The sequence below is a fragment of the Oncorhynchus keta genome, chromosome 10 (assembly GCF_023373465.1).
Source record: "Oncorhynchus keta strain PuntledgeMale-10-30-2019 chromosome 10, Oket_V2, whole genome shotgun sequence".
NCBI classification, from domain to species: domain Eukaryota; kingdom Metazoa; phylum Chordata; class Actinopteri; order Salmoniformes; family Salmonidae; genus Oncorhynchus; species Oncorhynchus keta.
The window spans coordinates 57,072,194-57,090,366 of record NC_068430.1 but is presented as its reverse complement, the minus strand read 5'-3'; the positions used below and the strand labels follow the sequence as shown (position 1 = coordinate 57,090,366).

The 18,173-nt window shown below is 40.9% G+C and overlaps 1 protein-coding gene across 1 annotated transcript; it reads right to left on the bottom strand.

Annotated features, from left to right (window-relative positions):
- Positions 1-5,990: 5,990 nt before the first annotated feature.
- lyar (Ly1 antibody reactive homolog (mouse)) lies at positions 5,991-18,120 on the bottom strand. The gene is made up of 8 exons (XM_035778669.2): positions 17,540-18,120; positions 14,789-14,903; positions 14,593-14,700; positions 14,341-14,424; positions 9,357-9,705; positions 9,159-9,224; positions 6,478-6,563; positions 5,991-6,236 (listed from the first exon to the last, which is right to left on the bottom strand). Exons 1-8 carry the CDS (start codon positions 17,659-17,661, stop codon positions 6,099-6,101), a joined length of 1,068 nt encoding a protein of 355 aa, XP_035634562.1. The 5' UTR covers positions 17,662-18,120; the 3' UTR covers positions 5,991-6,098.
- Between the last annotated feature and the right edge of the window lie 53 nt (positions 18,121-18,173).

The following is an 18,173-nucleotide window of genomic DNA, read 5'->3' as shown; positions in this document are numbered from 1 at the left end:
TGGGTAGCTTGCTAACCAAGCTTGCTGGCAACAGAAGTTAAAAAAAAGAGTTGAATTAATTGGCAACCTCTGCTTTTTCATATACCATCTCCTCCCTGATGTTCAGTCCAATACTGTTTAGTTTGTTTTTGGTAGTACTACTACAGCCTAGTTCCATTTCTTTTTTTTCCAAAATTATTTTCTCAACAAAGTAACCCCTCTCACTTCTCTTCTTTCTCTCTGGGGGAATCAATTGGTTATGACTAGAAAGGATACAGTTAGTCAGAATAGATTTTTCGTAATAGGTTAGGATAATTTATACAGCAGGTTAGGAGATGGAAAGTAGATGTTAGGAAAAGGGTTAGCTAAAAGGATATAAAAAATATTGTATTAAAAGTGCAGTAACTGCAGTCGTTTATGGTATTTTGGACGCAGTAATTGCAGAATAACTGCAGTGTACTGCAAATGAACTGCAGTTATACTGCACTGTAAGCCGCAGTCGCACAGAAAAACAAACATAGCATTTGCAGCATACTGCAGTTATACTGCACTCTTGTTTTCGTAAGGGGCTGTTTAGACATGACCGAATCAATTCCAGAAAATGTTTCATTAATGCCATGCTTCAGTGGGATAATGCAGTATCAATATTGACTGGATATTGTAGACAATTGTTTTGTTAGTGTATGCCAATCAGTGTGTCCTCTGTTGTACTTGCAATGTATTTGTTTTTACAGTGTTGGACTTAAAAAATGCACAAATCACAGACGAATAACATGGTTCATACAAATAAATAAAAATATCTTTACGTGTGCTTGCTGAGAGGGTACCTAGAGATCCAGTCTCAAATCCAAATTGGAATGATGTAAAAAAAAAAAAATGAAGCTTGATTTATTAAGGGCTATAGTTTCCAAGGCAAAGATGAAGCCTCGTCCTGGACTAAAATGCTTTCGATTAAGATTCTCCATTGAGCATGCTTTTTAACCAGCACTAACTTTAGGTTTAATCTGAATGGGTATGCCTATAGCCTCCATTTCACAATATGACATTGAATAGTATGTTAAGAAAATTATTTAAAAGACAGACTGCAGAAATGTCTACCTAGGGTGATGAATCCAAGTGTGGAGAAAAACCTGCTCATCGCACACTTAATTGGGAAATACAGTACTGTATTCTCAGTGGCAGGTATGGAAGCTTATCTGTTATGTATTTTGGGGTGGCAGGTAGCCTAGTGGTTAGTGTTGGGCCAGTAACCGAAAGGTTGCTAGATCGAATCCCAGAGCTGACAAGGTACAAATGTGTCATTCTGCCCCTGAACAAGGCAGTGAAAACACTGTTCCTAGGCCATCATTGTGAATAAGAATTTGTTCTTAACTGACTTGCCTAGTTTTTAAAAAGTATACTTTTACATACAGGCCACTTGGCCTGAAGTCTACACTGAACAACAAATTAAGTCTAGTCCAATTCCCAGGTGGGATTTGTATCTGTGAGTGCAATTATGCTTTTTGATGCCTTATCAAAAAATTGTTGAAACTTGCCTCAACTGATGTTGACATACATTATATTTAACTATTTATATGGGCTTTCAGTTAAGTGCGTTTTATAGTTTGGTTTACATTACTCCAATTTGGCATGTTTCCTTGACTGCAGTCAAATGTGAATGTTGACAGCAGCTAAAATATGGTAATTATGGCAAGTTATTTTGTAACACTCATTTAGGTAAGCCCCTATTGTCTCTGGCTTGTTGTCTCTCTATTTCTCCATGTCAGTTATGCAACTCATTTGTTACTCAGGCATTGCTTTTGTTTGCATAGCCTTTCAAAATAACTTTACATTTGTCTCTCTTAGTAACATAGTGTGCTACTGGGTAAGTCCATCACTCATCAGCTTATGGGTAGTGACACACCCGAGTTGTTTTCAGGTTGTTTCCCCATAATGACACTACCACAGCGTAGCCTGATAAACATGCACAGTAGATGCCAGCTGCCGTTCGAGGATGTATGAGATTCAAGTGAACATTTGAAATTCATCTGAGCACCTCACTGGTTTTGTAGCTCCAGTGAAATCTATTCATGAATATTGTATGAATATGTTTGTATATTTAAAAAGGTTGAAGGTGCTGCCTCTGGTGGCCAGTTCACTAAATTGGCTAGATAATCCGTGTCGTGATATCACATGCAAACCTATTTGTATGCCCTAACCCATCTGGACAAGAGGAATACCTATGTAAGGATGCTGTTCATCGATTACAGCTCAGCATTTAACACCATAGTACCCTCCAAACTCGTCATTTAGTTCGAGACCCTGGGTCTCGACCCGGCGCTGAGCAATTGGGTCCTGGACTTCCTGACGGGCCACCCCCAGGTGGTGAGGGTAGGTAACAACATCTCCACCCTGCTGATCCTCAAAACTGGGGCCCCACAAGGATGTGTTCTCAGCCCTCTCCTGTACTTCCTGTTCACCCACGACTGTGTGGCCATGCACGCCTCCAACTCAATCATCAAGTTTGCAGACGACACTACAGTGGTAGGCTTGATTACCAACAACGACGAGACAGCCTACAGGGAGGAGGTGAGGGCCCTCAGAAAATAACCTCACACTCAATATCAACAAAACAAAGGAGATGATCGTGGACTTCAGGAAACAGCAGAGGGAGCAGCCCCCTATCCACATTGACAGGACAGTAGTGGAGAGGGTGGAAAGTTTTAAGTTCCTCGGCGTACACATCACGGACAAACTGAAATGGTCCACCCACACAGACAGCGTGGTGAAGAAGGTGCAGCAGGGCCTATTCAACCTCAGGAGGCTGATGAAATTTGGCTTGTCACCAAAAACACTCACAAACTTTTACATGCACAATCGAGAGCATCCTGTCGGGCTGTATCACCGCCTGGTACGGCAACTGCTCTGCACATAACCGTAAGGCTCTCCAGAGGGTAGTGAGGTCTACACAACACATCACCGGGGGCAAACTACCTGCCCTCCAGGACACCTACACCACCCTATGTAACAGGAAGGCCAAAAAGATAATCAAGGACAACAACCACCCAAGCCACTGCCTGTTCACCACTCTATCATCCAGAAGGCGAGTTCAGTACAGGTGCATCAAAGCGGGGACCGAGAGACTGAAAAACAGCTTCTATCTCAAGGCCATCAGACTGTTAAAAAGCCATCAATAACATTGAGTGGCTGCTGCCAACATACTGACTCAACTCTAGCCACTTTAATAATGGAAAAATGTATGTAATAAATGTATCGCTAGCCACTTTAAACAATGCCACTTTATATAATGTTTACATACCCTACATTACTCATCTCATCTGTATATACTGTACTCTATACCATCTACTGCATCTTGCCTATGCCGTTCGGCCATCACTCATTCATATATTTTTATGTACATATTCTTATTCATTCATTTACACTCGTGTGTATATGGTAGTTGTGAAATTGTTAGGTTAGATTACTGCATGGTCGGAACGAGAAGCACAAGCATTTCGCTACACTCGCATTAACATCTGCTAACCATGTGTATGTGACAAATAAAATTAGATTTGTAATCATGTTTCAGTACTATTACTTGGATCAATACTGACAGCTTGAGCAAGCAGTATGCTTGAAATGTCCAAAGCCAATATCATGCGAGGTCTTATGGGTCGGTCCACAAATAGTGCCTTTTAAGTTCTTTAGACAAATAAGTGTGTAAATTTGTCTTAAATTCTTGTATTTATTAACAATTGGATAACCCATCTATGCTCTAACTAAACCATTTGTTTTATCTGAAGATCCCCGTTTCGGCATGTCTGGTCATATTTGTCCATCTTCTAGGAATAATTTAACCAACTTAACACCAAGGTTCTCCCCGGTTCTCACCATCAGTGGAAAGCCCTAGTTATTTTGTTGCTTTGGGAATGTCATTTCTGAAGATTTTTACTTATTAAATGTGATTATTGATTAATTTACATCTGTCCCTCCGGTTTAATGTCAACCCTCTAACACGAACTGAAGTAAAACTATTCCTTAATCTTTTTATTTTAAACATATTGAACATCTAATAGTCAAATTACAGTATAAAAAGCAGGTGCGGTGGTTCTACTTTTTTTCCAATTTCCTGGTGTTTTGTGGTGGAAAACTGAGCGCGCCGAGCATAACATATCAACTCTGTTACCCATATAGATATGGCTAGAGATGTTTTAACAAGTTCAAACCTCTTGAGATGGGAAACATATTTATTAAGAAGTTAAACATGTGCTCTTTATGACCATGTTAAAATTGAGTGAAATAAAGACTATTTGTGCAATGACATTTATGCTTTGGAGTATTCTGTAAGGTCTGCACTGAAAAACAATTAAAAAATGTGAGCTTGAACCCCAATACTGGCCAGAAAACACAATTTTAATACTTGCAAACTTGAGTAACAGCTTTGCTAATACCCAAAGTATGCAATATATAATTACAGGTAAGCGTAGCGATGAATGAGGATCAGTGTTAAACTCGGAAGGATTAGCAGGAGCTTCATAAAGCTGAGGATATTTCCTCCAGCATCTCCTAGTGACTGTGGCCGTGGGTGTTTGTGTGCAGTGAGTGTGTGTATGCAGGTAACAATTGAGTGGTGGAAATCAGACAGCATTAAAACTTCACCTGAGGCTGACACCAATGTCTTGATTCTATGGCGCTTCTGTGTACCCGGCCAAATGAACCCCGTTCTGGGTGCCGAGGAATGTGCATTAGCCCCGTCCCGTGTGAGAGTCAAATTCACCTCAGGTGCACCCCTCCCCTTCCACATCCAATCCCAGAGATAAGGTACCGTTTCACAGCCGTACTGTGGGTTGGAATGTGAAAGAGCCAGTATCCTCCACAACCACTATTAACCCTAAGGCACATGAAAATCATTTTTGTAAATTCTTATTGCTCAATTAATAGGATGCAAACGATTAAACAAACAAAGCATGCAACAAAGACAGTGTTTATCTTGCTGAACTAAAGCCTAAGTATTAGCCCGCGGTGAGTCCAGGTGGGCCTCCGCACTAAAGCAAACAGGAAAATAGGAGGGGTGTTAGACAACAATGACAAACATCCATCGAATGGGCTAACCAAGAAAAACTTCCAAAAGAAATAATTCAACTAATTCATCTCTGCCTTTTTTGTTAAGTGCTCTAACTTCTTTGTCTCGAATAAGTCCGTTTGGAAGTTTCTAGGTAAGCCCTTATCACACGAGTGCTTCTAAACCACCTCCAATTGTCAGTCTTGCTTTTACAGAACACTCATTAGGTCCGTTCACACCAATCATTAAACAAGTGTCTCTATTCAAATGAACATGTTGCAAACAGAGCGAATGCCTTTAAAAAGCAACAAATCCCCTTGAAAACAGCCTATTTGGCATGGATACGAGTCAGAAACAGTTATTCTAGTGTCAGAATTGACTACCGTGTAAATAATCATATTAAAGCGTCAGTCATGTCCAAAAGAGTTTGGAACATCCGTACGTCACAATGGGTAAATGAAGGTTGACTGCTGATTTGACAATGTCCATTTTCACACTAACATGGGATGACCAGCTGCGGTGATTGCGCTTTACCCAATAGCATAGACAGTGAGGCAGACCTGCCCAGCAGCTCTGACTTTCTTTACATAAGACAACATGTCTCATATTTTCTAACTTGAGCGATACTGCACTAAACACCTTAGTTAAATGTAAAATTGCTGAACTAAAACATCCTCGGCAAAAGTGTTAACATTTATTACGGAGTTCTTGAATTATAGATTCTTTCTGGGGATTTTGAAGACATGAAATAGGCTAGTGTCTCATAGGGGAGAAACATCATTAACCAAACGTGGAATTTTTCAGGAAGCACACCTCCAAGACTGAAATCTCATTTTCCTAATGAGCAACAGAAAAACATGTGCAAATTGGCATGTTCAGTGGCTCTTTACACTAAAGCCTGCATTGTTTCTAGTCTTAAAGAAACAAGACAACATTGGTGTCCAATTAAAAGTCAGTAAAGGGTTATGACTTGGTGTTGAAAAATGATTTAATCTTTCAGATGATGTCTTTAAAAATGACACGATTACCACTGAAGACGACGGTGAGTTGTTAAAACAGCCATGCTGGAATTCATGATCTACTTTACAAGTCTAACTTTGTCTTTTAATTCTCTAAACTTGGGGTTGCCTTTAATCTTCTTGTTGAACAGTGCGAGCAGCTCCTCTTCTGATTTGAAATTCCCCTCTCCGCTGAATGAGTAGTAAGCTGACAAAACCTGGAAGGAAAAATTAATAGTGCCATTAGTGAAAACAGTGACAATTACAATCATGACCATGTCATATCACTATTCTAGCCCTACAGGCATAATGTAAAATTGTTAAACATGCTGCTCCAGTAGTATGTATGAACTATATTTGATCAAATGTACAAATAAAAGTGAGCTGCCAGAAAAGCTGACCTATAACTATCTTGTGTGACACACAATATTCATAGATGTCTGATTCAGATGAACATACCTTCTTCCTGAGTTTTTTCACCGCAAGTCCTTCTTCAGGAGATTGTTTTAAGACTGCCTTTATCGTTCCTTTCCAATTGAACTTGCCTGGAAGTCAAACAAGAGCATTAGCTGATCATGACTAATCAAATTGTATTGGACACATGCGCCAACTAGAACAGGTGTAGACTTCACAGTTACATGCTGTCTTACGAGCCCATTCCCAACAGTGCAGCGTTAAAAAGTAAGACAAATAAAAAAGGAAATAGTAGCACAAAAACAATAAAGACGCTATATATAAAGTGTACCAGTACAGAGTCAATGTGTAGGGGTACGAGGGAGTTGAGGTACAGTATTTACAGTGCATTAGGAAAGTATTCAGACCCCTTCTCTTTTTCCACATTTTGTTACGTTATAGCCTTATTCTAAAATTTATTAAATTAAATTGTAGTAAAAACAGGCTTTTAGAAGTTTTTGCACAAAAAAAAACTAAATCTCACATTACGCAAGTATTCAGATCCTTTACTCAGTACTTTGTTAAAGCACTTTTGGCAGCGATTACAGCCACACGTCGTCTTGGGTATGACGATACAAGCTTGGCACACCAGTTTTGGGGAGTTTCTCCCATTCTTCTCTGCACATCCTATCAAGCTGTCAGGTTAGAGCGTCGCTGCACAAGCTATTTTCGGGTCTCTCCAGAGATGTTTGATCGACTTCAAGTCTGGGCTCTCGCTGGGCCCCTCAAAGACATTGAGACTTGTCCCGAAGCCACTCCTGTGTTGTCTTGGCTATGTGCTTAGGTTCATTGTCCTGTTGGAAGGTGAACCTTCACCCCAGTCTGAGGTCCTGAGCAGGTTTTCATCAAGGATCTCTGTACTTTGCTACGTTCATCTTTCCCTCGATCCTAACTTGTCTCCCAGTCGCTGCTGTGGAAAAACATCCCCACAGCATGATTCTGCCACCACCATGCTTCACCGTAGGGAGGGTGCCAGTTTTCCTCCAGATGTGACGATTGGCATTCAAGCCAAAGAGTTTAATCTTGGTTTCATCTGACCAGAGAATCTTGTTTCTCATGGCCGGAGTACATTAGGTGCCTTTTGGCAAACTCCAAGCAGGCTGTCATGTGCCTTTTACTGAGGATTGGCTTCCGTTTGGCCACTCCACCATAAAGGCCTGATTGGTGGAGTGCTGCAAAGATGGTTGTCTTTCTGGAAGGTTCTCCCATCTCCACAGAGGAACTCCGGCGATCTGCCAGAGTGACCATCATGTTCTTGGTCACCTCCCTTCTCCCCCAATTGCTGAATTTGGCCCGGTGGCCAGCTCTAGGAAGAGTCTTGCTTGTTCCAAACTTCTTCCATTTAAGAATGATGGAGGCGACTGTGTTCTTCAGGACCTTCTATGCTGCCGACATTTTTTGGTACCCTTCCCCAGATCTGTGCCTCAACACAATCCTGTCTCGAAGCTCTACAGACAATTCCTTCAACCTCATGGCTTGTTTTTTGCTCTGACATGCACTGTCAACTGTGGGACCTTATATAGACAGGAGTGTGCCTTTCCAAATCATGTCCAAACGATTGAATTCAATATAGCCGGACTCCAATCAAGTTGTAGAAACATCTCAAGGATGATCAATGGAAACAGGATGCACCGGAGCTCAATTTCTTGTCTCATAGCGAAGGGTCTGAATATTTATGTCAATAAGGTATCCATTTTTGTATTTTTTTAATGCATTTGATAAAATTTCTACACCTGTTCTCGCTTTGCCATTGGGTATTGTGTGTAGATTGATGAGGGGAAAAATGCATTTAATCCATTTTAGAATAAGGCTATAACGTAACAAAATGTGAAAAAAGGGAAGAGGTCTGAATACTTTCCTAACGCACTGTACATGTGGTTAGGGGTAAAAGTGACTAGGATATATAGTAAACAGAGTATCAGCAGTGTATGTGAAGTGTGAAAGTGTATGTGTGAGTGTGGCGTCAATATGAGTGTGTCTTTTGTGTGTGTAAGCGTATGGAGTGTGTGTGTTGGAGTGTCAATGAGTGTGTGCGTAGTCTAGTAAGTGTCCTTAGTGAATGTGCATATAGCCAGTGCAATGGAGTCAATGTAAAACAATTAAGATAAAGAAATAAATAAGAGGGGGAGGTTCAATGTGAATTGTAGCCATTTGATGAACTGTTTAGCAGTCTTACTGCTTGGAAGCTGTTCAGGTACCTTTTTGGGTCAGACTTGGCGCTCCAGTACCGCTTGCTGTGCGGTAGTAGAGAACAGTCTATGACTTGGGTGGCTTGAGTCTTACTACATGCATGACAATTTAAAATTGAAGGTGCTTTTGTCTGATATCTGATAATCACTGTTTCCAACTATTATTGAAAGCACATTTATGTCGGCCTACTCTGCAGCAAAGGGATGCGTCAACACTGTCCCCTGGTGGCAACATTTTGAAAATGTAAAAAACTGAGGTAATGACCTAAGTCCAATGTGCGTCCCAATTCTCCACTCTTCTCAAAGTGTGCACCCTTCTCGGGCATGGATTTAACAAAATTGAAAACTCCCTCCAGCCAATGCTTTTCAATCCATGAAAGGGCCATGTGCAAGTGCACACTTCGGGAAAAAAATGTGGTGAATTTGGATGGAGCCCAAGTCTTTTCTCACTATGAAAACTATGCAGGACAATGAGCACATTCCCAGAATAACTGGTACCTTTGGAACTTGCTTCTCCTGCAGCACCCTCTGCCTCCTCCTCAGCCGCCTCTGTGTTTTGGTCATCTGGAAGGTAGAATAAAAAGAAACTGAATCAAAGACTAATGTGCATTTTCCAACAGCAAGTGTGAAGAAGAACAGAAACGCAGAGTGTCACACTCACTTGAGAAAAGAACCCCCTGAAAATGTGTTATATACCTTCGGAACTGTCCTTTTTACTGGTCTTCCGTTTCTTGGTGGTCACCTCTCCTCCAGCATCGTGGCCTTTTTGCTCCCCATCTTCCTCAGAACTCCTCTTCCTTTTCTTGTCCTTTCGTTTGCCTGCGCTTGCTTCCTCCTCCTCGGTGCTATCGTTCTCCGGGGCTTTCTTTTCTTTCTTCCCGCTTTTCTTTTGTCTTGCCTCTTTGCGCTCACGCTTGTTCAACTTCTTCTTCTCTGGTGGTGGCTCCTCCGATGTGCCATTCTGATGGCTCCCATTAGTCTCGGTCTTGCTTTCAGCAACAGACTGCCTGGGTTCCTCAGTCTGATTCGGGGCTTCGGAAGCCAGCTAAAATCAAAAGTTTATTCATATAACATTGCTTTGAATTATGAAAATTAAATCAATTGCTTTAGTTAACGTCACATGATTTGTAAAAATACACATTGATTCTGTTTAATATATCATATAAACTGAGTGGACAAAACATTAGGAACACCTTCCTAATATTGAGTTACACCCCCTTTGCACTCAGAACAGCCTCAATTTGTCAGGGCATGGACTGTACAAGGTGTCGAAAGCGTTCCACAGGGACGCTTGCCCATGTTGACTCCAATGCTCCCCAAAGCTGTGTCAAGTTGGCTGGATGTCCTTTGGGTGGTGGACCATTCTTGATACATACAGGAAACTGTTGTGTGAAAAACCCACCAGTGTTGCAGTTCTTAACACATAAACCGGTGTGCTTGGCACCTACTACCATACTCCATTCAAAGGCACTTAAATCTTTTGTCTTGCTCATTCACCCCCAGAATGCACGATATATCAGTAAGCATATTGGAATCGGACAATATTAGCTAAAAATGCCAACATCGGCCTGATGTCTAGATTAACGTCGATGTGCAAAACCAATGTCAAAGCTGACTAACCTAGTCTGCTGTGTGGATCTATTTTTTTGAAGTTTCAAAGGAAGATGACGAAATGTCCATATGCAACGTCTGTGTTGCTATTATTTCCCGAGGAGGGGAGAAAGTGAAATCTGTCAATACCACAAACCTAATTACTCATTTGAAAGTGCATCACCCCCAGACAACTAAACAAGTTCAAGTCGAGCAGTCATTAGAAAGAGACAATTCAAAGACAAAATCCATTAACGCCAAGATAACCTAATTCATTACCCTTAACCTAATTCATTACCCTTAACCGTTATCTATCGTGGATGATGTTGGCTTTCGCCGACTGATTGAGCACCTCGAGCCCCGGTACACACATCTAAGTAGGCGCTATTTTTCAGATGTTGCCCTACCAGAGTTAGATAGTATTGTTGAAACACACATCCCTGAACTACTTGCTATGGGCGTCACTGCTATTAGCTTCACGACTGACATTTGGACCAGCGACATCAGCCCCATGAACATGCTGAGTCTGACAGCACAGTGGGTCGACGAGAATTTCATACTGAGGAAAGCCGCATTGCATGCTCAAGAATGTGTTGATTCTCATACCGCTACTGCCATTTGAGAACATGTTTAAACTAGAGGTCGACCGATTAATCGGAATGGCCAATTAATTAGGGGCGAATTAAAGTTTTCATAACAATCGGAAATCTGTATTTTTGGGCGCAGTTAAAAAAAAAATGAATTAAAGAAAATATTTTTTATACCTTTCTTTAACTAGGCAAGTCAGATAAGAACACATTCTTATTTTCAATGACGGCCTAGGAACGGTGGGTTAATTGCCTCATTCAGGGGCAGAACGACATTTTCACCTTGTCAGCTCAGGGGATTCAATATTGCAACCTTACAGTTAACTAGTTCACCAACTACTTTGCAGACAAGAGTTCAGTGTGTCAAATCGGAGGGCATGCTGTCCAGTCCTCTGGCAGTCTCTATGGGGGTGCCACAGGGTTCAATTCTCGGGCCGACTCTTTTCTCTGTATATAACAATGATGTTGCTCTTGCTGCAGGCGATTCCCTGATCCACCTCTACGCAGACGACACCATTCTGTATACTTCCGGCCCGTCCTTGGACACTGTGTTATCTAACCTCCAAACGAGCTTCAATGCCATACAACACTCCTTCCGTGGCACCCAACTGCTCTTAAACACTAGTAAAAACCAAATGCATGCTTTTCAACCGTTTGCTGCCTGCACCCGCACGCCCGACTAGCATCACCACCCTGGATGGTTCCGACCTAGAATATGTGGACATCTATAAGTACCTAGGTGTCTGGCTAGACGGTAAACTCTCCTTTCAGACTCATATCAAACATCTCCAATCTAAAATCAAATCTAGAATCGGCTTTCTATTCCGCAACAAAGCCTCCTTCACTCACACTGCCAAACTTACCCTAGTAAAACTGATTATCCTAACGATCCTCGACTTCAGCGATGTCATCTATAAAATAGCTTCCAATACTCTACTCAGCAAACTGGATGCAGTTTATCACAGTGCCATCCGTTTTGCTACTAAAGCACCGTATACCACCCACCACCGCGACCTGTATGCTTCAGTCGGCTGGCCCTCGCTACATATTCGTTGCCAGACCCACTGGCTCCAGGTCATCTACAAGTCCATGCTAGGTAAAGCTCCGCCTTATCTCAATTCACTGGTCACGATGGCAACACCCACCCGTAGCATGCGCTCCAGCAAGCAGGTGTATCTCACTGATCATCCCTAAAGCCAACACCTCATTTGGTCGCCTTTCATTCCAGTTGTCTGCTGCCTGTGACTGGAACGAATTGCAAAAATCGCTGAAGTTGGAGACTTTTATCTCCCTCACCAACTTCAAACATCTGCTATCTGAGCAGCTAACCGATCGCTGCAGCTGTACATAGTCTATCGGTAAATAGCCCACCCAACTTTACCTACCTCATCCCCATACGGTTTATATTTATTTACTTTTCTGCTCTTTTGCACACCAATATCTCTACTTGTACATGACCATCTGATCATTTTTCACTCCAGTGTTAATCTGCAAAATTGTAATTATTCGCCTACCTCCTCATTCCCTTTGCACACAATGTATATAGACTCTTTTTTTCTACTGTGTTATTGACTTGTTAATTGTTTACTCCATGTGTAACTCTGTGTTGTCTGTTCACACTGCTATGCTTTATCTTGGCCAGGTCGCAGTTGAAAATGAGAACTTGTTCTCAACTAGCCTACCTGGTTAAATAAAGGAGAAAAAAATAAAAAGTCCAATGCAATAACGACCTGCCTCTCTCTGGTTGCACTCGAATTCAGTAATCCAAGGTAATTTGCTAGCTAGCATTAAACTTATCTTATAAAAACAAATCAATCATAATCACTAGTTAACTACACATGGTTGATGATATTACTAGATATTATCTAGCGTGTCCTGCGTTGCATATAATCTGACTGAGCATACAAGTATCTATGTATCTGACTGAGCGGTGGTAGGCAGAATCAGGCACGTAAACATTAATTCAAACAGCACTTTCGTGTGTTTTTCCAGCAGCTCTTCGTTGTGCGTCAAGCATTGCGCTGTTTATGACTTCAAGCCTATCAACTCCCGAGATGAAGCTTGTGTAACCGAAGTGAAATGGCTAGCTAGTTAGCACTCGCTAATAGCGTTTCAAACGTCACTCGCTCTGAGCCTTCTAGTAGTTGTTCCCCCTGCTCTGCATGGGTAGCGCTGCTTCGAGGGTGGCTGTTGTCGTTGTGTTGCTGGTTCGAGCCCAGGGAGGAGCGAGGAGAGGGACAGAAGCTACACTGTTACACTGGCAATACTAAAGTGCCTATAAGAACATCCAATAGTCAAAGGTTAATGAAATACAAATGGTATAGAGGGAAATAGTCCTATAATTCCTATAATAACTACAACCTAAAACTTCTTACCTGGGAATATTGAAGACTCATGATAAAAGGAACCACCAGCTTTCATATGTTCTCATGTTCTGAGCAAGGAACTTAAACGTTAGCTTTCTTACATAGCACATATTGCACTTTTACTTTCTTCTCCAACACTTTGTTTTTACATTATTTAAACCAAATTGAACATGTTTCATTATTTACTTGAGGCTAAATTGATTTTATTGATGCATTATATTAAGTTAAAATAAGTGTTCATTCAGTATTGCTGTAATTGTCATTATTATTATTATATATATATATATATTTGTATACATAAATCGGCCGATTAATCGGTATCGGCTTTTTTGACCTCCAATAATCGGTATCTGCGGTGAAAAATCATAATCGGCCGACCTCTAGTTTGAACCTTAGAAACATGAACACACTCCTAGCTCCACTGACTCGAGAAATAAGCTCATCAACTGCATCTGCAGCAGACATGATACCCTCTGACATGGCATTAAAAAGCCTGCTCAACAAAACTGCAGATACAGACGGTGTTGTTAAAACTTGCAAAAGTACTCTACAAGAGGCTGTGAACAAGCGATTCAGTGGCATTCTCTCTGAGCCTCTTTACTGTGTTGCCACCATGTTCGATGCTAGGTACAGGGACCACTACTTCGAAGCAGACAAGAAACAGGGTTTACGTGAAATGTTACAGACAGTTGGACAAGATGGAAAAGGACACAGTGACAGTGCACACCGAGGAAGAGGACCCACGACAGAAGAGGCCACAGACAGACAGAGCTGAAACATCACTGCTTGACATGTATGATGAAATTCTGGTTGAGAATGAAACGACTGAACAAATGAACAACGAAACAGCACAGCAAGTAAGTGAAAGAAATAGGTTTTGATTATGTTTTACTGGTAATAGGGACATACGTAAATGGCAACAAAATAACCTTTGGCCTGTGTGTGTGTTTCAACTATTTAACTGTACTAGAATGCTTAAAAGGCTGCTTAAAAATGTAATATTGGGTATCGGTATTGTGGTTTTTGGCAAGGAAAATATCAGCATCGGCCAAAAATTATAATATCGGTGCATCCCTAGATAAGAGTTTGCTAAATGACCCTAATTATGTTAACACCCTTCCTTTAAGAGATACTCACGCTGCTGGTTGCTGCTGAAAAGATGTCCCACACCTGGTCATGCAGCGTGGGATTGTGGATCTTCAGACTGTTCTTCATCCAGTTCTGATGGAGTGAGCACCACGTGACAGCATTATTACAACAGAGTGATTTAACATTTCAGCAAGCCAAGCATAAAATAGCAGTAAACGGACACTGCGGTCCAGCACAAAGTCACGCACCACTGACAATAAACGGACCATAATATCCTTAGCAACCATAGAAATAACCAACCTGGAACTTCGACTTCTTTCTTGGGACGTTGTCATACGAACTGACTTGATTTAGAACATCTTTCAGCTTGGCACCGATTCCTGGTTTGTTCATGGCTTCTTGAATCCTCTATGGAAAAATCTCATCCATTAATCATCTACCTCACAAAGTGCTGAGAAACAAAAAAGGGGACTCAGATGAACGATCTATTTCTCACTTGAATCCATTGTTGCTGTTTGACATCCCCTTTGTTGGACTTAGCCTCATAGCCCTTGCCCCCATACTTCTGATCCTCGCTGATGCATTTGATGTGGTTCTTGTAGTCATTTCCCCTGTTGGGGGAAGACATAGAATAGCTATGTACCCATCATAATCATTTACCTGTTCAACGTGTGATGTTGGCTTGAACCAGTATATGTGTTTGAGACAAAGCACAGATTCAAACTCCCATTCACCAGCTCTGCAAGTGTTACGTCAAAACACATTTGTTGATCGCAAAATATGGAGTTTCACTAAGCAGCCATCTTCATTTACTCCAATTACGGCCAGCATCTATCCCAATACCTAATCAGTTTAGTCCTAGTAATACGGTGCCTATAGAAAGTATTCATACCCCTTGACTTATTCCACATTTATTTTGTTGTGTTATAGCCTGAATTCAAAATGGATTCAATAGATTTTTCCCCTCACCCAACGACACACAATATCCCATAATGACAATGTGAACCCGAGATAATACATGTTAGAATCACCTTTGGCAGCAATTACAGCTGTGAGTCTTTCTGGGTAAGTCTCAGAGCTTTGCACACCTGGATTGTACAATACTTGCCCATTATTCTTTTTCAAATTATTCTGTCATATTTGTTGATCATGGATAGAAAAACCATTCAACTCTTCACATACATTTTCAAGCACATTTAGGTTAAAAAACAATTCACTCCAGTGTAGATTTGGCCTTTTGTTTTAGTTTATTGTCCTGCTGAATTAAATCTCCCAGTATCTGGTGTAGAGGTCGACCGATTAATCGAACGGCCGATTTCATGTTTTCATAACAATCGTCATCGGCATTTTTGGACACATATTATGGCCGATTACATTGAACTCCACGAGGAGACTGCATGGCAAGTTGACTACCTGTTATGCGAGTGCAGCAAGGAGCTAGCTAGCATTAAACATGTCTTATAAAAAACAATCAATCTTATTAACACAATCACTAGTTAACTACACATGGTTGATGATATTACTAGTTTGTTTATCTACCTTGTCCTGCGTTGCATATAATCAATGCGGTGCCTGAAAGTGTGTCACTTCTCTTGCGTTCAGTGTAAGCAGAGTCAGGGTATATGCAGCAGTTTGGGTCGCCTGGTTCGTTGCGAACTGTGTGAAGACCATTTCTTCCTAACAAAGACCGTAATTAATTTGCCAGAATTTTACATAATTATAACATGACATTGAAGGTTGTGCAATGTAACAGCAATATTTAGACTTGGGGTTGTCACCTGTTCAATAAAATACGGAGCGGTTCCGTATTTCACGGAAAGAATAAACTTTTTATTTTTGAAATGATAGTTTCCGGATTTGACCATATTAATGACCTAAGCCTCGTATTTCTGTGTGATTATATATTATAATTAAGTCTATGATTTGATATTTGATAGAGCAGTCTGACTGAGCAGTGGTAGACAGCAGCAGGCTCGTAAGCATTCATTCAAACCAAACTTTCCTCCGTTCACCAGCAGCTTTTCGCAATGCTTGAAGCACAGCGCTGTTTGACTTCAAGCCTATCAACTCCCGACATTAGGCTGAAAATACTATAGTGCCTATAAGAACATCCAATAGTCAAAGATATACGAAATACAAATGGTATAGAGAGAAATAGTCCTATAATAACTACAACCTAAAACTTCTTAACTGGGAATATTGAAGACTCATGTTAAACGGAACCACCAGCTTTCGTTTGTTCTCATGTTCTGAGCAAGGAACTTAAATGTTAGCTTTTTTACATGGCACATATTGCAATTTTACTTTCTTCTCCAACACTGTTTTTGCATTATTTAACCAAATTTTACAAGTTTACTTGTTTATTTGAGACTAAATTGATTTTATGTATTATATTAAGTTAAAATAAGTGTTCATTGTTCATTCAGTACACATTTTTAAAACACATATTTAACCCTTTTTTAAGGTAGCACAACACTGCCTTCATATTTCCATTTGTTTGTTTTTTAAACCAGTAACGGTTACCTTCAGACTAGTCCCGTGACACACCATCGTGCCAGCAAGCCAAGCCAGCAGCATACCACCCTGCATACCACTGCTGGCTTGCTTCTGAAGCTAAGCAGGGTTGGTCCTGGTCAGTTCCTGGATGGGAGACCAGATGCTGCTGGAAGTGGTGTTGGAGGGCCAGTAGGAGGCACTCTTTCCTCTGGTCTAAAAAATATCCCAATGCCCCAGGGCAGTGATTGGGATACATGTTATTAACTTTCTATTATTTCGTATACTTTCTTTCTCTGCATAGTTTGGAAGGGCCCGTAAGTAAGCATTTCACTGTTAGTCTACATCTGTGTTTTACGAAGTATTTGATGAATGCAATTAGACTTTTATGTACTTCCAAATAAGGTCTAAATAAAAATGCACAAGCAACCTAAAAAGTGCCTCTTCGGCAGCCCCAATACATACATTTTTATTTAGACCTTTTTTGAAAGTACATATCAGCCGTAACGGGAGTGAATTAAGATAGTTAGTTACTCAGCGAAACTCCATATGTAGTGATCAACGAACGTATTTTAACGTTATAACGCTTACACAGCTAGTGAATGAGAGCTTCAATCTGAGCCTTTTGGGCGTTAGAGGTGTCTAAACGCACAGAAGATACTGGTTCAATGTTGGCTATGCTATGCAAAGCAAGCAACCAAACTGCGATGTACCCAACACAGCAAGAAGGGGAAAAACATTCACAAGCACTTACCAAAAGTCTTTCCCGCAGTCAATGCATGACAAAATTTCACATCCACGGCACATGTTCACATGTTTTTCGACTTGGGCTTTCTTTAGTGATTCACCACACGCATTGCACGTGAAGAAGACCATGTTGGACTAACGTTAGCTGATACTACCGTTCTTTTAAGTCTCAATGAATACTACCAACTAACACAAGTCAATGAACTCAACAAAACAAATTCCTTTTGGACAACGTTGCCTTGCTTGCTATATACTATGGCAAATTACGTGTTAATCGATACAGAGTGAGACACATGGCATGGGCCAACAATTCCTGAACTAACTTACCGGGCGGTAGCTAGCGTACGTTAGCCGGCTAGCTAGCTTATTCTAGTCATGCAAGGAACAAGCTTGTTACTTACTAAGTTACAACGGCATTTCAAAATAACATTGTGTCATATTAATTATATAAAGCTACTACACATGTCATTAGCTGTAGTAGCAATACAAACACGTTGGGGAAAAAAACCCGTGTAGGTTCGTCAGAGCAAAAGTTTTTAAAACACGCGACTTCTTCCAAGCCAGGAAGTGTTACATTATTTACCTTCCGGAAAGGCGGCAGATGGTTTTGAGGAGTTCCAGTTGATGGCATGAATCTTAAA